The 20,667-nt window shown below is 39.6% G+C and overlaps 1 protein-coding gene across 1 annotated transcript in view; it reads left to right on the top strand.

Annotated features, from left to right (window-relative positions):
- col21a1 (collagen, type XXI, alpha 1) overlaps window positions 1-20,667 on the top strand; it is a 79,023-nt gene that overhangs the window by 26,909 nt on the left and 31,447 nt on the right. Inside the window, exons 12-18 of the mRNA XM_017694136.2 lie at window positions 4,566-4,619; window positions 4,711-4,764; window positions 6,889-6,942; window positions 8,475-8,528; window positions 12,668-12,721; window positions 12,825-12,878; window positions 15,349-15,402. Coding sequence (XP_017549625.1) covers window positions 4,566-4,619; window positions 4,711-4,764; window positions 6,889-6,942; window positions 8,475-8,528; window positions 12,668-12,721; window positions 12,825-12,878; window positions 15,349-15,402 — 378 coding nt within the window. The remainder of the gene's footprint in view (window positions 1-4,565; window positions 4,620-4,710; window positions 4,765-6,888; window positions 6,943-8,474; window positions 8,529-12,667; window positions 12,722-12,824; window positions 12,879-15,348; window positions 15,403-20,667) is intronic.

Here is a 20,667-nt window from a genome sequence, read left to right as displayed (position 1 = left end):
CTATTGCACAGATCTTTAATAAAACTTAAATGAAATACTGCAAGGTAATGAAAAAACATCACTGATGAACTTTTATTTTTATAGCAAGCAGAATAAAATCTAATCTACAGGATCCCCGTTGAACTTGTTTTAAAATGCATAGAAGTTCAAATTAAAACAATCCATCTTTGATACACGTATCGAACATAATAAGGTGTTAATTATCAACCACAACACAATGTCTGTGTCTAAAAGTATTAAGAAAACAAAGAGTGACAAAATGGAATCTGACAGTGTAACTGTGTAATAATGTGGGTTTATTTCAGTGTTTCCATCTGAATCTACATGCTCAAATCATGAGGCAATTTATTCAGTAACTGCATGAAATAAATGTAAATATTTAACTTTTTTTGTAAAAGTTTCCCTCAAATTAACAGAACATGTGTTTTATGATCACACATATTGCTCAATGCTTAAAATTTACTGCAAACAATCTCAGATGCTCTTTGTACTATTTTATAAAAATCACTTTTATAGAGTAGATCACTGAAGAGACGCCATCTGTTTATAGTTTATAGCCCAGATTTGGGGAAAAATGGGTCGACTATCAGTAAAAAAACAGAGTTCAGCTTCTTTTATTATAAGGGTTTAAAATGACATCACCATCTATTTGACTGGAAAGAAGACAGTTACAGCCTCATACGACGCCCAGCTTCTGAATGTAGCTTATGAAATATGAAAGTTATGAAGAGTATGACGAAGTGCGGTTTGGAACCACCGGTGGTTCCACGGAGTTAAAAATGTTAAGTAAAAATGTAATCAAACATGACATCACTGACATCACTGACCTCACGGAAACAACCCAACATCTCTCAACATATACAAAACACCACTGATCACGCACCAGCCGACGCCATATCAGCATTTTCTAAAAGACATGAAGGTGAGCTGACATATCTTAGTCTTTTTAGATGATTAAAGTGAAATATTTCCATTTTTTTTTCTTCTTGAGTCATGCATAATGCTGTACTCTAGTCTCTGTGTACAGAATCAGGTGATGTAAACTGGGAGTGATCAACATTATCATAATCATAACTGACATAGGATCTGATATACTGGCCATAGTGTTAGCCACTATGCTGGAAATAATAATTACAGCTTTTTATTACTGTCATGTGAAATTTAGTTGTAATGCGAGAGAAAGCTGTTCTGCAGATCTGGGGATCAACTGAGTGTAGCTGGGAAAGCTCTTAAAAGTGGCAGTAGGATGCAAAGTCATTGTTTCCATAAAAGTGCTATAGATGGTCCTCAAGAGAGTGAAAGCAGATAAAGCATGAAGGAGCTGCAAAGGGTTCTGGAGGCGTTTGAAGGTTTGCCATTTTGGCTGCCATTGCAGTTTTCTTAAGCAAAAGCAAAGCTTGACTGAAGAAGTGTGCAAAGCAAAACAACCCACAAAAGAACAGAACACTTTCGTAAACATGTGCGATGTGGAAACACGCGGATGCAATATTTTCTAGCTGTTTGTGAATTAACAGCTAAGATTGGGACGAGTCTTTAAGCAGCTTTAAGAAAACATAATCTGCAGTACTTTGCACAAGTTAGAGACGACCCTTCAATCACCTAATCAGCAGTCAAAATAACCATTATTACTAGCTATTTCTTTTTTTCAGGAGATAATCCTGCGGAGATTACAGATAAAATAATCTACTTGCATTAGAAGGAAGTTAAAGTAAAAAATAAAAATACTACTTGGGTGGTGGATCATTCCCAGCACTGCAGTAACACTGACGAGGTGGTGGTGTGTTAGTGTGTGTTGTGCTGGTATGAGTGGATCAGAACAGCACTGCTGCTGGAGTTATTAAACGCTGTGTCCACTCACTGTCCAAATAGTACCTGCTCTGTGAGGGTCCATGGGGGTCCTGACCACTGAAGAACAGGGTAAAAGGGGGTAACTGTAGAACTACAAAGTGCAGCTATAGAGTAAGTGGAGCTGATAAAATGGACAATGAGTATAGAAACAAGGAGGTGGTCATGATGTGGTTCCTGATTGGTGTATGGGCAAAAACAACACAGTATCCACTATTCCAGTACAATAAGTAGTTATATTACTAACATCACAGATGAAAATGGAAAAAAAAAGTTATTTGGTGCTTTTCACATTTGACCGTAGTATCAAAGGTCAAGCTACTGTAAAGGCCGTCTGTCTAAATACAAAGATAACTCTGTGCTAGTTTTGGTGCCCTTTGAATGTTGGCAGTTGTACACAGAATCAAGCCTCTCACTTGCCTATCATAAACCGAGCATGACTGTACCGCATTCACAAATGTCAGAGCAAGTTTTACATTTGGTTTATGTCTCAAAACAATGCGATGAGTGTAGACCTCCCCCTGAATAAAAGACCGCACAGATGTTAAACGTAGGCGTTTGAGGGGGGTCATATGCTGATCATGCGCTACATGTTCCAGAGAAATCCTCCAATAATCATTCCCAGTCTTCATGTGACCTTTTATCTCTGCAATAATGTTTTCGACAATGCCATGTTTCTCTGTTAGCATCTCATTTTTGTTCCTGAATTCCATTTTGGAGCATGAGTTTATCGGCCAAAGCTGGTCGTGAAGAAGTTAGTTTAGCCCCTTACATGGCCAGGGCCAGCCAGCGGGCCCAAAGTCGTGTTATGTCTATAATCTAAGAACAGCTCCACCAGGTTTGTCCCTGTAATTACTCATTAATAAGGCTTAGTATGTAATAAGTTGTGAATTTTAAGGGGTTAATTAGATGTTTTGTTGACTGGACATGAAAAGAAGTCAGTTTAACCTTTGCAAGGAACTTAAATATGACATTTCTACATATTCAAAAGCACAATTACTGTTCATTTGCTCACTCTTTTAAATTCAGTAAAGAAAGTTGATCCACTAGCTTGTTTTGTTTTGTTTTACAATATACTTGACTGGCTAGGCATTAACCCTAGTGTGGTGTTCAGGTCTGTGGGACCCATTTTCAATGTTTACTAAAAGACAAAATAATGTGATTTATTATTATTTAAACCTCAGATTCTTGGTCTTTGCTCATTTTCTGTGAAGAACATATAAAATAACCCGTTTTCAGGGTCTTCACTCTGTTCACCACCCACACACTTATATTACACATGTGGTGTTGGGCTGAACCCGTGGGGAGTAAAAGTGTGGAGGTGCTGTGTCCTTCACATGGACAGGCTGCTGACTGGCTACAGCTGCTAAAGGAGAACCCTACACTGGACACTTGTGATATTCTAAACATCTTGTATTTTCAGGGAAATTGTTATGGCTGTATTGATTTAGAAAACCAACAATGTGATGGGTCCAACAGACCATAGAGTAACAAACACAACACCACACAAGGGATTCAGAGTTGTTTGATGTGAAATTATAAGGAAACTTATCAACTCAGATTTGTTTACAGTGGTGGTGATAGGAACCAGGGGTTACCATGAGTACAACACAAATATAGCCATTTGATTTACTGTCCAAAAGCATCCATGAACCTACACGTGTCTTTTGAGTTTTATATAGAATGTTGATGATGGGAAAATAGTGATAAATCTGAAAAATTACATTTTCTTTGGGGACTATTTGTCTTACAAAGACCTACATGTGTTGTAAATAATATTTTAGGCCAAAAACTGCTGCAAGACTCAGACTATCAGGCAGTGAATTCACAACATTTCATGTAATAACTTTCTGTGAGGGAGCTTTTAGAGTTGGACATCTGGTTCCTATCACCACCACTGGGAACACTTCTGACTGACTTGGTAAGCTTCTTTAGAACAGAACATTTCACACCACACTGCTCTGAACGACTTTCTACATCTTAACCATTTAATTATGGAGTAATTTTGAAAAATCTGTGAAACTCCTTATTAATCTAAGTCAAATGTGGACATTTCCAGGGCTTAGTAGATTCTCTGCCCCTCTCAGTCCCATGGGCATCTCTAAGCAGCTGACTGAGGGTCTGCAAATGAAGATAATAAGCAGGAACAGGCTACAAAAAGATACTAAAACATTCTCGCTTGTGATTTGCGCTTTCTGAAATGTCATTGTTCTAGCTGTCCATCACTACAAGCATTATTAAGAATCACTGCACAACAGCTACTCACATGGTTCATTCAGTGGGCATCAGTTTTATCTGTGCTGCATACTGAACGTATCTGTTGCTGCTGCAAACATAAAAGCTAATTGATTAACTGGCTTCATATGTGCTCTTGACATTCTAAATGATGATTACCGTACTTGGCACTGAATGTTCTGCAGACTCATGCAAATTAAAGTACAGTACATAATTTAACTTTCAAAGCAATGGAAAAATGTCTTCATCCCTTTTTCCGTGGAACAGGAAAATAAATTGTTTGATATCTGAAAACCCACAGAGAGAGAGGGGAAAATCAGTTGCCTGATGTTTGATTAATGACTGGATTTTGGAGCTTGTATGTCGTACCAAAAAACAACAACTATGGAAGAGGTTGTCCGAGAGTACCATAGTGTTGCTCCACCATGCCTGTGCTGTACTACTGCTCATATCTTGAACTGACAAGATCTCTTCATTCATTTAAGGGCATTCCTGGACTAAGAGGAAGTCCCGGCCTTCAAGGTCCTCCTGGGATAGAGGTATGAAAGTAACTCCCAATAATGTAATGAGTTCCTAGTAAGTTTATTTGTATTTATTAGATCTTACAGGATGAATCTGTCCTCTGTGCAGGGTCCTCGTGGAGCAGATGGGTTTAAGGGGGAAAAAGGAAGTTCTGGAGAGCCTGTAAGTCACCATTTATTCATAATATTCATAATTCAATTCATTCATCATTAAATACTGTACTGTGCAAATGTATTGGGAATCTAAGAATATATATATATATATATATATATATATATATATATATATATATATATATATATATATATATATATATATATATATATATATGTGTATGTATACACACACCTCCTTGTTTCTACACTCATTGTCCATTTTATCAGCTTCACTTACTCTATAGCTGCACTTTGTAGTTCTACAGTTACAGACTGTAGTCCATCTGTTTCTCTGATACTTTGTTAGCCCCATCTGTTCTTTAGTGGTCAGGACCCCCATGGACCCTCACAGAGCAGGTACTATTTGGGTGGTGGATCATTCTCAGCACTACAGTAACACTGTCATGGTGGTGGTGTGTTAATGTGCGTTGTGCTGGTGTGAGTGGATCAGACACAGCAGTGCTGCTGGAGTTTTTAAACACTGTGTCCACTCACTGTCCACTCTATTAGACACTCCTACCTTATTGGTCCACCTTGTAGATGTAAAGTCAGAGATGACAGCTCATCTGCTGCAGCACAGTTTGTGTTGGTCATCCTCTAGTCCTTCATCAGTGGTCACAGGATACTGCACACAGGACGCTGTTGGCTGGCTATTTTTGGTGGACTATTCTCAGTCCAGCAGCGACACTGAGGTGTTTAAAAAATCCAGCAGCACTGCTGTGTCTGATCCACTCAGACCAGCGCAACACACACTAACATACCACCACCACATCAGTGTTACTGCAGTGCTGAGAATGATCCACCACCCAAATAGAACCTGCTCTGTGAGGGTCTACGGGGGTCCTGACCACTGAAGAACAGGGTATTTTTTTTCAGTTTTTGACATGATTTCAAAATGCCTGTTGCTCTTTATATTGTGTGTAAATTTCATGGTGAATGGACCAAAAGAAATGGCCAAAATGACTGAAACGTCTGGTTCCACTGACTTACATAAAACAGCAGGTTTTTTCCTTTGCTTGTCAAGTTTCCATTTTGGAGATACAATGTTCTGTTCCACCAGCAGCAAAATACAAATTATGCACTAAAGTTTGCAGCAAAATTACAAATGTAAGTTTGTTCACTTTGCAGGATGTATAAACTTATTTTCACTTAGAAAATCAACAAAACATTGGCTGTACGTCAATGTTTTTGTTTAACCATTTTCAAATCTCTCTTCAGTGAACCCCAGTTTTATTGGTAGTTATGATCCAATACCTGGTTTGAATAATCAATACTTTATTAAATGAAATCAGGCGCTGCTGATTAAATTTAACAAACCCACTTGGCAGCTTGAGGCCTCCAAGAGAAATCAGGCATTAAACTGTGCTCTTCTAACCAGCCCAATAAATATGAAATAAGACTTTGTCTTAAAGACAAAAACATTTATTACTGTTTAATGTTGATATTTATTTACATTTATAAAACAGTCAGTTCTGGCCATGCAACCTGATTGGTTGAGAAGCGTTCTAACTGTTCTGACAGAAGAACAGCTAAACAACCTGGAATCAGCCAGAAATGAACCCAATACCATTCGCCAAACGTGTCGTCTGATCTTCAGAGTCTGACCAAATCAGACTGAGCCATAAAACTGCAATAAAAAACAGAAAAGCTGCTCAGTAGTGATGACAGTTTGGGAATTTAGTTTATGGAGCTGGAGAACGAATTGCCGGCTGTGCAGCGTGTGGGCGGAGCTTGTTACTCTGACGTAGCAACAAGCTGCTCGTTAAGGAACTATAATTTGGGTGAAGGAGCTGAACATTAAAACATATTAAACGGCCGCGTTCACGGCCCAGTTTATTAATTTCTTACTTTGTTTATTTAACTGTTGTATTAAAGCAATAGAACCCTCGAGGTCGTGTGTTATCACCAATAACATCACGGCTGTGATGATCCACGATGACCAAATCACAGCCGTGATGTTATTTCACGAAAACATGTGCTCCCTCTCGTCTTCAACTGCTTCAGTATTGTAATGTTATATAGTGTAACAACACTTGCTGTTCAGATAAATGATTCTGTACTGTTTGTGTAAAACTTTTAAACAGTACTGTATGTGTGTATGTATGCCTTGATGGTCTTCTTCTGTCTTCAGGGTGAAAGAGGAGTCTCAGGGTTACCTGGGCAGCCAGGTCAACCAGGTGAAAAGGTACTGTTGGCCTTAAAGCACATTCTCACCCTATACATACAGACATGTGTCTATACTGTATATGATTTGTGCAGTAGATGCCTGAGATAATTCAAGCTAGTCATCTCAGTGGTACCTACTGAAGCCCACTCCCACCAAAAAATCTTCTCTGTTGTAACAGTATGTCAAATCTGAATCTTGAAATGTTTTTTTTTTCCAAAATATTGACTTAGTATCTCAACAGAATGACTTACCATCTTGGAATAATGACTTTTCTCAAAATACAGACTTAGTATATTACTACTTACGTACTAATTGTATCAAACACTTAATATCCTGATACTAAATAATGACTTATTTTCTTGAACTAATGACTTATGCCCTCAGACTTTGGCTGTCAAAATCATGAGCTATTAATAGGTAATTATATTGGGATAATAAATAATCATCTCAAGAAACTGAGTCAACATTGAGAAAACAAATCATTATTTCAAGATGCAAAATCAATATTTTGAAAAAATGACAAAATTTTAAAATAATCCTGTCCAAAACAGAGAAGGAGAAAAATAAAACATCTATATATGTAATATATATAAAATATATCTTCCATGGGTATCCCACACTTTGTAAACATCTGGATGCAAGTTAGTTCAGTAAGTCTAATTCTGTTGCTGAAATATTTTCACTCTTAGGCCCAAACACACCTCACGCATGGATGTGAACGCAGACGCTTCAAGCTACACAGATGGGGTTTGTCGCGTAGTTACGTTCAAAAATGTGTCAAAGGCGCATTTCACAATGCGACGTAAGTGCAAGCTGCATTCTGAGCATTACAGCAAGGGGCGCTATAATGAAGGCCAAGCCTGACCAAGCGGTCTTGTACCGCCAGCATGCTTCTCAATGGCCACAGCAGATGAGCAGTTGAGTCTCAGGCATTTCCACATGCTATCACATTTCCAATCCAAGAGAAGAGGTAAAGCAGCTCATTGTCCTCTACCGTCCACGTTTAGCTGATGAGGCTGCTGGAATAGCAGTAGATCCCTCTCTGATTTATACCTTATTTCCCCTTTCAGTACTGAGTGTTTTAACCTCCACAGCAACATAAGGACCAAGCGTTTGCAGTGCATTGGCCGAGTGCCATCATTCGCATTCGCGTCCATGCATGAAGTAATTTCGGGCCTTGGACGTTCAAATAAGCCTCTAAGTGGCCTGGTTGTTAGCAGAGCTTGAATCCAAACACAATAATTTAAGCTCACTACTACAATATGAGGAAAATATGTTTCATGATAAATTGGTAGATGTTCCTAAGGCAGCGCCTCGCTATGAGCCGGCTAAACTAATGTGACGTGCTAATTCTATGAAGGATTGTGTTATGTAATTAGAATTGCTCTGAAAACATGAACATTGCCCGACTGCCAAAATAGAAATTCATATTATTACAGAATCTATGAAACCTTATAAAACCATCCAGGACTGCACTGCAGCCATTTCAATTCCTAAATGACTGCCAATTTCATAGGCGCTCATGTTCAGTTACTTGTTTTTCCTCACAGGGGGCGGCTGGCTCTCAAGGGGGAGCAGGGATGCCAGGCAAAGATGGACAAAAGGTATAAACCGTGAGGCTGAACCACTGTTGGGAATTTGAGGATTTAAGTGAATTCCTGTGATCTATTGTAAATTTCTGGAGAAAGTAGTAAAACTCATTGGGTGGTGAGAAAAATGAGGCTCTAACAAAGACATTGCTGAATGAGACTCTGATCAACACACCAAAAATATCAAAATGAGGCTCCAGTGAACATGAAGAAATTAGCAAAACGAGAATCTAACAACCATTTAGCGAAGGGAGGTTCTAACAACCACAGAGAATTTAACGAAGGGAGGGTCTAACAACCATGGAGAAATCAGTGAAGGGAGGTCTAACAACCATGGAGAAATTAGCGAGGGAGGTTCTAACAACCATGAAGAAATTAGCGAGGGAGGTTCTAACAACCACAGAGAATTTAGCGAAGGGAGGGTCTAACAACCATGGAGAAATCAGTGAAGGGAGGTTCTAACAACCATGGAGAAATTAGCGAGGGAGGTTCTAACAACCATGAAGAAATTAGCGAGGGAGGTTCTAACAACCACAGAAAATTTAGCGAAGGGAGGGTCTAACAACCATGGAGAAATCAGTGAAGGGAGGTCTAACAACCATGGAGAAATTAGCGAGGGAGGTTCTAACAACCACAGAGAATTTAGCGAAGGGAGGGTCTAACAACCATGGAGAAATCAGTGAAGGGAGGTTCTAACAACCATGGAGAAATTAGTGAAGGGAGGTTCTAACAACCATGGAGAAATCAGCAAAGGGAGGTTCTAACAACCATGAAAAAATTAGCGAGGGAGGTTCTAACAACCATGGAGAAATTAGTGAAGGGAGGTCCTAACAACCATGAAAAAATTAGCGAGGGAGGTTCTAACAAACATGGAGAAATTAGCGAAGGGAGGCTCTAACAACCATGGAGAATTTAGTGAAAGGAGGTTCTAACAACCATGAAGAAATTAGCAAAGGGAGGTTCTAACAACCATGGAGAAATTAGTTAATACTGATGAGACCTGCTGCTAACCTGCACTGCAGTCAGGTCAGGTCATATGAGTGAATGCTCACCGTATCAATCTCCTCTCTGAAGGTATCAGCCACTCATGTTCTGTAGGGACCCAGAAGCAGAGTGGAGGTTACTGGGCTATGGAAAGAGCACAATGCCTTGCTTGGAAATGATCAAAAACAGATATTTTTGTTCTTTTTTTTCTGCACAAATCAGTTCAGAAAGACCCACAGAGCGTTTCTCCAACTCCAGTTTGGCTCGTGATAGAAACTTCTTACATTTGTTTCTGTGAGACAGTGGGAGTTTCTCACTCTGTAACAAATCTGTCAAGATGAAAGAATCTCCTCTATGAACACTTCTGTACAGCGCGCTCCGCTACGCTGAGAAACAACAGATCATAGGCAATGAACATCACACAGTTTGAGTCTGAGGCTTTCACAGTTGTGTAACGTTCACTAGGAATAAGGGGACCATAGCTCATCACTGGGACCACAGCCATCTGTGGCCAGGATTCCAACGCAGTACAACTGGCTCTGCTTTCTGGCTTCTTGATGAGTTCCTTTCCCTCATCAATCTACAGTGGTCAAATTGTCATGTAAACAGAGCTCGGGGGTCAGCTCTTCCCTCCAAGCACAGTCAGCTGCTTTGTGACATTGCATGAGAACCACTTTTAAAGTTTTTTAATGGAGCCTGTGCTTGTTTTGAACCTCCCAGACTGGTTGATGCCCACGGCAGTGTAGATTCAGAGTAATTATGGGAACTGGTGACAAATAAATATTGGTAGCACTGACATCAAGTAGGCAGGGTGAGACAATATGCACATTCTAAGGCATATTATAAATCTAGTTAGGTCTATATTATTCAGAGGAAGCATTCAGCAGACAAAAGACCTCAATTAAGGCCATCCCCACATTGAATGGACATGAAAAAAAGTAACAGACACTGCGGGGGGTTATTGGGGTGGGGGGGGGGGGGGGGGTCACTGCAATAAATGGTATCTTGTCAAGTGAAATGTCAATGTCAACTTGTCAATGATAAGTGAGTGACGTAAGTTGAAATATCAAGACAATGACAAGAGAGTTGAAATATCTCAGATTTCCCATTTTCAGATGGTTGTGCACTGGTTGTAAGATTTCCTAGTTTATTTCTAGACATTTCTAACTTGTTTTAAGTAATCTTACTAAGTAAAATTCTCTCACAGGACACCATTTTTGCAATGTTGTAAACTTTTGTACACTGCAGAAAATCTGAGCAGAGTATCTATCAAATGGTCTTTTGCTTCTCATGAATCGGGAAGACTGCGACACTGTTCAGGATGCTTTCCATTTAGGAAAAGCAAAAGTAGAACAGAGAGTTTCACCACCTCATTCAGGAGCTAAATGTTTTTAACTCTTTCACTCACAGCTCAGATCTCCACTCAGTTTGAGCTTATTTTGGAGATGTAGCTCCACACAAGACAAAGAACAAAACAATCAGGCTGAATGTGTTGAAGTGCAAATAAGATCAAATGACACCAGGCTACTGTCAATTTTGGAAAGCTGAAAATAGCATGAAGAGCTTCAACGCTTCCCTCTGCTTTTGTAGATTCTAAGACTTTAAGTGTTTGTGGAAAAGGTTCTATTTGCTGGAACACAGCTGTTCCATCATGTTTGGTGTCATCATCCCAATACCAGAGACAACTGTGATTGGTCAGAGAGTTCATGTCGAAAGCAAAAGTTCACAAAAATCAAACAATGGGTGGATAAAAATGTTTTCTAATACATTTTCACTGGAAGAAAAACATGTTTGGTATGCAATATACACTATGTTGCCAAAAGTATTCACTCATCCATCCAAATCACTGAATTCAGGTTTTCCGATCACTTGCATGGCCACAAGTGTATAAAACCAAGCCCCTAGGCCTGCAGACTGCTTCTACAAGCATTAGTGAAAGAATAGGTCGCTCTCATGAGCTCAGTGAATTCCAGTGTGGTACCGAGATCGGACGCCACCTGTGCAGCAAGTCCAGTCATGAAATTTCCTCACTACTAAATATTCCACAGTCAACTGTCAGTGGTATTATAACAAAGTGGAAGCGATTGGGAACGACAGCAACTCAGCCATGAAATGGTTGGCCACGTAAAATGACAGAGTAGGGTCAGCGGATGCTGAGGTGCATAGTGCGCAGAGGTCGCCAACTTTCTGCAGAGTCAATTGCTACAGACCTCCAAACTTCATGTGACCTTCAGATCAGCTCAAGAACAGCGTAGAGAGCTTCAAGGAATGGGTTTCCATGGCCGAGCAGCCACATCTAAGCCTTACATCACCAAGCGCAATGCAAAGCGTCGAATGCAGTGGTGTAAAGCGCCACCACTGGACTCTAGAGCAGTGGAGACGTGTTCTCTGGAGGGACAAATCATACTTCTCTGTTGGGCAATCCGATGGGCAAGTCTGGGTTTGGTGGTTGCCAGGAGAACGATACTTGTCTGACTGCATTGTGCCAAGTGTAAAGTTCGGTGAAGGGGGGATTATGGTGTGGGGTTGTTTTTCAGGATTTGGCCTCAGCCCCTTAGTTCCAGTGAAAGGAACACTTAATGCTTCAGCACCAAGAGATTTTGGACAATCTCATGCTCCCAACTTTGTGGGAACAGTTTGGGGACGGCCCCTTCCTGTTCCAACATGACTGTGCACCAGTGCACAAAGCAAGGTCCATAAAGACATGGATGAGCAAGTTTGGTGTGGAAGAACATGACTGGCCTGCACAGAGTCCTGACCTCAACCCGACAGAACACCTTTGGGATGAATTAGAGCGGAGACTGTGAGCCAGGCCTTCTCGTCCAACATCAGTGTCTGACCTCACAAATGCACTTCTGGGATAATGGTCAAAAATTCCCATAAACACATTCCTAAACCTTGTGGAAAGCCTTCCCAGAAGAGTTGAAGCTGTTATAGCTGCAAAGGATGGGCCAACATAATATTAAACCCTATGGATTAAGAATGGGATGTCACTCATGTTCATATGCGTGTGAAGGCAGACGAGCGAACACTTTTGCCAATATACTGTACCATCAGTGCAAATTCATTTACTATCATCTGAATAAATCACACAAATAAATCATGCTCTGTGTGTAAAGGCCTTTATCCTCTGACTATTTCCAGCATTAAAGATATTTTCTCTATTACAGGGTGAAAAGGGAAGCAGTGGACCTGCTGGCCCTCCTGGATATCCAGGGCAACCTGTATGTATGCAGTTCCAGCATTTATGTCTGTAAACTGTGTTCAGCAAATGTAAGATAAACACCTGTCATAGCTACCATGCAGTGAACTCTTGCTTTTCAACAGGGACCACCAGGAAGAGATGGGAAAGATGGGACTCCAGGTGCAGCTGGTCAAAAGGTTTGCATCAAACATAATTCTCACAGTAAAAAAATAAGATTTCTGTGGTGGTAATTTTAGCTGCAGGCCACCTTTATAGGAACTGCATAAGCATTGAATAGTGTATTTGTAAAGCAAGAGTTCTAAAGCTTACACCAGCATTTGTGAGACAGAACAGGCTGTTTGTGTTTACATGCACTTAATACTCCGTTAACTGCAGAAATTCAGGTTTTGTCATCTGATTAATGCATTTACATGCTCTTGAGTAATCAGATAATGGGGAAACTCCAGGTCTGCATGAGTCAGACAATAATTATCCGTTTTGCAACCAGCCAATAAACTTACAGAGGAAGAATGTAATGTCAAAGTCAGACTTCATGCTGTGGCTTGAAACTACAAACATTCATTATTGGGAAGATGAAGAATATTTGAATCCTTCATTTTCATGAAGAATCTAGTTCCCAATCATGTATTTGGTTTCAGTGTTGCTCTAAATGTGTTTCATTGCATCTTGCAGCAACACTACTCATGTATTTCTGGCTCCGCAGTCTGTTTTCGCACATGCGCAGACTGAGAAACCCGAAAGAAATGACAGTGAGCGTTTACAGCACTGAGAAATCTGATTGCTGAGCTAGGCCTAACTCTGATCTAAGAATTCATAGTGTGCTGTTTACATGACCACTTGAATAAATCAGATGAATGCAGAAATCTGATTATGATTGGATTATTGAGGGCATGTAGACTCGCTGACTGACATAAAGGTCAATAAACTATAGCGACTGATATTTGCTCAATATATGACCCATTCATGAAGCATTATTCTTATTTATGCAGCCCTGTTAAGAACATTTATCAGTCCTAATTCATTCGATTTTCAATGAGTTCAAGTGTAAAAATACAGTTTCTGTTAATATTTGTTGCACAATTATATTTTTTGTGGTAATATTTTACCAAAAGTATTTCCACTCTTAGTTAAATGCAGGATTTTTGATGATATACATACTGATTGGCAATTTCACACCAACACCATGTAAGTGTCACTACAGTGGAATGATCCACAACCCAAATAATACCTATTCCGTGCTGGTCCTGTGGGGGGTTATGACCTTTGAAAACAGGCTAACAAAATATACAGAGAAATAGATGGACAACAGTCTGTAATTGTAGAGCAACAAAATGCTCTTAAATGCTGATAAAATGGACAATGGGTGTCCATAAACACTTGTATACTGCTTTATAAATATGGTATTCAGTGCTTATGCTTGGTAGTCATGTGTTGCTGTTGTGGTTATGCAGGCTTTTCAGTTTTACTTGGAAGAAAACAACATGAAAGTAAAATTACTTAGACACGCTTTAATGAGTTTATACCATTGTTTCCTTCTCTATACGGAGCTACACTTTCTGGGCCAGACGTCTTCCACAATGCACCTAAATTTAATGTTCCATTTATTACGACTGCTGCTTATCACGCAAATTGTGCAAAGCCCTGTGCCAACGCCTCACTTGAGAGGAGCAGACCTGTGACCTACACGAGACAAAACAGAAAACGATTTACTTGTAATGATTAGTAAATTTACTAATAAAGCGACTGCAGTGTTAATAAATGAAGTTCTTTCCCAGCGAAACATTCTGCAGCAAAGAAAGCAGAGTTTGTAAAAGAACAACATGGACTCGCACATATTGCAGGAGCTTATTTAGTCCAGGCAGAAAGCTCACCACCAAGTAAAAGCTAACCCAGCATGCCTTACTCATCCAGCAAGAACGTCCGACTGCTAGGAACCAGCAGTAAAGTCAATAAAAAACTTTAAGATGTCTCCATATAAAAGCTGAACAATGTTTTTAGTGAGTGCACATAGCAGTTGTGTCTAATAACGTTAGTAAATTGAGCGGAACAAAGGAATCAGCTGCATGTGTAATAACTCCCCCTACTTTTCGCACAATCCTCCAGTTTGCGTGGCCCTCCATCAAATGAATATGCACGAGGAAGTGTTTATACATGCACGTGGTCCTTTCATAAAGAGCATGTTTAGGCTCGTGCACCAGTTTGATACAGAACACGTTGGCAGTATGCGTCCAGTGCCTAAAACTGCTGAAACAGCCCATTTGGACCCTTTGTTTTCAGAGAAGCAGATTGTTGTTGTTTAGCACAGTCTGTGCTGTTCCTGGATTATATGCTCTGATGCTTAGAAACACACACTTTCATTCTCACATTTGTTCATTTTCTCACAGTCCTGAAGGGAATAAAGGAGTGAGAGGTTTATCTCCGTTGTTCTGAACCAGACATGAATTGTTAATCTGTTTCTGGCAGCATAAAGCATTAAATACTCACTAAATACACCTTTACTATACTATATGCTATTGAGTGACATCCCTCAGTGCTCCAAATGTTCTCACCTTGTTGTTTCTCATTCAGTGTTCTTGCTCATGCTTAGTAGGTCTGTACGGTTCTAATACATCTGCTACTCCTATATTCCCTACATTGTTTCTTCAGGGAGATACAGGAGCTCCTGGCATTCCTGGCCAAGACGGAAGACAAGGACATCCTGTGAGTACATGATAAATCCGTGAAAAAAAACCCTACAAGTATTATTTTTCATTTTGCACAATGCTCTTTCAAACAGACACCTACCCTATCTTCTAAATCATATTTACCAAAAAAGGACATAGCAATAAATCTTCTGTACTGCTTTAGGAAAAGCTGTTTTAAACAGTGGTGGACAAACTACACAAACCATGTTCTTGAGTTAAAGTAGAGACACCCAAAGTCAAATATTACTCCAGTAAAAGTAGAAGTTCCTCCCTTTAGACCTCAACCTGAGTAAAAGTGCTAAAGTATTTGCCTTCAAATGTACTTAAGTATCAACAGTAAAAGTACTAAAAGATTAATTATGGCTCTAATGTCCTGTTATCATTTTTATAACAAGACTCGCTTCATCAACTCATTTTAGGTGAAAATCCTCCAGTGTCTCTCTTGGTAAACCAGTCTTTTAATAGAAGGTCATTAATTAGTGACGCTGACGTCTATTAAAATGATCATAAGCACAAAACACTGAAGGTAAACAGTTTCCATCAGGGAGAACCGAGTGGCTCTGAAATCACTTTTTACACACAAGCAAAGTTTCAGTTTAAGATTTATTTACAACTTAGTTCCAAGTTTAAGTTGAATAAAAACTGGCTTTAAACTCAGGATCACAAACGAGCTCCTTTACTATGTTGATCTGTAGGTCTCTGTTCATAAACATAAACCAGCCCAAAATAATTTACTATAAAATGAAAGTGTTTGTAGAAATTCAGAAAAAAGCCGCGTCAGTCACGACTGCATATGTGGACATATTTCTATATTGTGCTCTATTTACACAAAGTTAGGTTAGTTCATCATTTATGTTGAACAGACTCTCCCAAAACTTTACGCTGCTGCGCTGATGTTGAACCGTGTGCTGCACTGGGTCAGTATGACCAACAGGTCAAAACAAGCTCTAAACAAAGTGACCGCTGTGCCCTGATTGGTGTTCTTGCTTTGCGCTTCTTTCATTTTAAAATGGTACATTTTGATACACACAGAAACCAAAAGGAACGACAGATTTCTCAAAATGTAGTGGAGGAAAAAGTAAAGTCAGATATTTGACTTTGAAATGTAATGGAGTGAAAGTTAAAAGTCGCCCAAAATGGAAAAACTTCAGTACAGATACACGAAAAAGTACAGAAACCAATTACATTTACTCAGTTACTGTCCACCACTGGTTTTAAACAGCATCAAAGGTGCAAACTAGGGCTGAATGATTTAGGGAAAACCTATAATTGTGATTTTTCTGAACAATATTGTGATCTAAATTTACATTTACATTTACAGCATTTAGCAGACGCTCTTATCCAGAGTGATTTACAAGAAGTGCTTTGTCAATCTAGAGAAAGTATCTTTGCTAGTTACCAATAGCTTAGAGAAAAAGACAGTCCTGAGCTCAGATACTGCTAGAAACAAGATGTCACTGCAGACACCAAGAGAAAAAGGAAGAGTTGAACGCAGAACTCTGTGCCATTCAATGCCATAAAATTACAATAAAATACAATACAATAAACTACAATACACAGTGCATTACAATAAAATATATATAAGTGCAGCTTATAATTCAGTGTTCAGCAGCAAGAGACAGCAAGAGACTCTGCTGTTCAGACAGCCAGTGGGAGTTCATTCCACCACCTGGGTGCCAGTACGGAGAACATTCTCAACGCTTGTCTTCAATGCGCCTTGAAGGATGGCGGGTCAAGCCGAGCTGTACTCGAAGCTCAAAGGGCTCGTGGTACAGTTCGAGATTTCACCATTGCCATCAAGTAAGTAGGGGCTGGTCCATTTTTGGCTTTGTAGGCAAGCATTAGGGTTTTAAATCTGATGCGTGCAGCTACAGGGAGCCAGTGAAGGGAGTGCAGCAGTGGGGTGACGTGGCTGAACTTGGGCAGATTGAAGATGAGCCATGCTGCCGACAATAAATGTTATTGTCCTCTATAAACTGAGCTCCAGGCCTTTTTTAAAGAAGGCCATTTTTGGGTGTTTGAGGCTTCAACACTGAACGTAGCGCCAGACTGCCAGTTCCCAAGGTTACATCTGTCCATTTCAGACGACATAGAATATTGTAGGACTGAGTTGTCCAATCTTATCCACATAGGGCTGGTGTGGCTGCAGGTTTTCACTCCAAACAAGCTGGAGCTCACTTGACTCCATGTGTTTAATCAGTTGATCTTAGTCTTCAAACATTTTATCAGGTAATCTCCTGCTTTGTTGTATGCTGATAAGACTCGACACCCCAGATGTAGAATATAATAAAATTGCAGCTCTTTCAAATGCTGATTTCTATATAAAACAATCATTCAACCCTAGTGCAAACACAAAAATTATGCAAAAAAAGTACGCTCATGAGGGCAGCTCTTTAAAAAAACACAGAATTGTAAAAAAAAAAAAATGTTTTGTTTTACAAACGTTTTAAAAAATTTCCACCATAGAGAATACATATTAGTGATCTAATGTACGGAACCCCTAAAGGGCCATGGTAAAAAAAAAAAAAGTAAGTGACGTGTTCCCTTGCAAATGGTTTGCATTTGCTGCAAAAGCTGTGCTTTGCTTAAGCTCAGCGATGAAACAGCTCATTGCATTTTACGTTGGTCTTGGATTGAAATATAAAGACGTAGTGTCGCTTCTCAAAATCAAACATGATTCTGCTGTTAGTGACTCAAACTGAAACTGAGACCGACTGTCCTCCGACTGGGAAAACAGCTTTTAATGTTAGCTCTAATGTAACAAAGCTCCAATGTAGGCAATGTCGTTGGGCATCTCTGGTCCTTCGTTTGCTTGATGGTCTGATATTATATTTGGGGAATTATTATTGCGAAAGAATGCAAAATATTTTCAAGGGAACGAATGTCATTAATTTTTTTTTGACCACGGCCCCTTAGGCCCTCCTTAAATATGTGAACCAAGCGCAGAGAGGGGAAAAACACACTCGTTTTTTTTTACTTCTGCTGGCAAAATGTTGATTTGTTGAGGATAGGAGTGGAGAGGAATTCTTTAATGCATGCAGTCTCGTACCAAGCAAGTCTAACTAAGCTTACAATAAGATGGACTTGTAAACCACACCTTCTTGTTGTCTCTTTGTCTAAACAACCCAGAACCCCCCTACTTGATGGGCAACTGCCTCTACCATAGTAATTAAAATAGAGGTGTTGAGGCCCACCCAGGAATTTACAGTCTCCTCTATCTAGGAGCCAGGATGTCTCAGAGATAGCTCTACAATGGCATTGCTAGATTGGGGAGCTATAGATAACCAGATGTAACATAGGCTAAATATGGGAGGTCGTTACATGACAAAGGCACAACTCTCCGCAGCCCCCACACATCACCCAAGAGAGACATACAAAATGCAAATGAGATAACACAAAAGGTAAGGGAACAAGAAGTTGCAAGAGAAGTCACAAGAGTTAAGAATGAAGAAAAATAATATTTAACAGTTTTCAAAACACAGCACTGCTATCGGAATAGGATAATGTTGGAGAATTTTACCTAATAAAAGTGTTTCCAAATTTTTGACTTCTTAATAGAACAGAATAGAATTTAGAACCATTTTGCCAACTGCTTTTTATCATCAGTGCTACTGCAGCCCTAAACCTCTATGTTTCTGAGTGCATGTTGACTGATCTGACCGAGAGAACTGTAGGACACTCATTAGTGCTGGACAGCAGAAATCCTCTGTGAAGTATGAGAAAAATGGCCAGTGACTCAGCTGTACAGCTATTTTCACTGGCAGCTCCTCTCTCTCATGGAGAACAAGGTCTGAGTCATAGGGTTTTCTGATCTCACTGAGAGGACGCAATTGCTAGGTGAAGCCACCTATCAACACCTATCTGCTGAGAGTGTGCAGTCAGGCTGGAGCAGTTTGTGTGTCTGTCTGGTCCTCACCAAGTATTTCCAGGTGAAACACACTATTAGCTGTCTGAGCTATATTACTGGATGATATTATTCCGCCCTGCATGCCGGAGCACAGTGACGTTATCAAAATCAGCAGACCTTTTATATCCAGGGACAAATAAGGGTAGGTAATATGGCAAAAATATCACGATACTTGCACGATACATACCACAGTATTTTGACACACAGACACTACGCACTAGAAATGCCATGTTTAAAAACACTTTTGGCACAAGGATTTCCATTCATTTCATATACCGTACTGCATTAAATTCAATTAAACAGGACAAATTAGGACATAACAGGCCTTTTTAATGACACATGGAGTTGGTCTGAGTTCTTTAATAAACAGCTGGACTACAGTCTGTAACTGTAGAACTACAAAGTGCACCTATAGAGTAAGTGGAGCTGATAAAATGGACAATGAGCGTCCAAACAAGGAGGTGGTCATAATATAATGCCTGGTCTGTGTGTATTTCACAGGAAATTAATTGTTTCTGTTTGAAACATTAAACAGGTTATTCTGACAGGAAATGCATTTCTACAGGGCCTGCATAAAGAGGCTCATAGCTGTTGTGGGTAAATCACTAAAACCACCAGTCAGAGTTTTTATATGGAATATTGATGGTAAAATAGTAATACATCTACAAATGTAAGTTTCCTCTGGGACTATTTGCCTCATAATGCCCTGCCTGTATCCCTCCACCATTTGTAGTATAAACAGAACCTTCTCAAAAGTATCACCCTGTGTCCAAAAAAGTTGGGATGCTGTGCAAAATGTAATTAAAACAGAATTTAATGATGTGCTAATCATTTTACCAATGTTTAACTGAAAATAGTAAAGACAACATATCAAACACTGAAAGTAATAAATTTTATTGTTTTTGAGAAATATTTGCCTGTTTTGAATTTTTGCTAGAATGCAAAATAGATGCAAAATAGCAAAGAGCTTGGTGAATTCAACACCTGCTGAACATTGTATTAAAAGGTTCAGAAGAAAAAACATGTAAAAAAAAGTACACTCATGAGGGCAGCTCTTTAGAAAAATACATAAACCAACACAGAATTGTAAAAAATCCACCATGGGAAAAAAAAAATACATCTAAATTTTTTTCAGTGATCTAATACGTGGACCAAGTGCAGAGAGAGCAAAAAAACCCGATTGGCTCTTGATCTTCAACCTCTCAGGAAGCGTTCATCGCTGCATCCACAAATGCAAGTTAAAACTCTACCATGCAAAGAAGAAACCACATATAAACAGGATCCAGAAACACTGCCGCCTTCTCGGGGCCTGAGCTTATTTAGTGAAAAATTGTCCCATGGTCAAATGAATCAAATTCCTTCTTGGGAATCATG

This window comes from Pygocentrus nattereri, chromosome 5, assembly GCF_015220715.1.
Source record: "Pygocentrus nattereri isolate fPygNat1 chromosome 5, fPygNat1.pri, whole genome shotgun sequence".
Lineage (NCBI taxonomy): Eukaryota > Metazoa > Chordata > Actinopteri > Characiformes > Serrasalmidae > Pygocentrus > Pygocentrus nattereri.
Note: the sequence above shows the minus strand (reverse complement) of the source record. Positions and strands in the feature narration are given on the sequence as shown.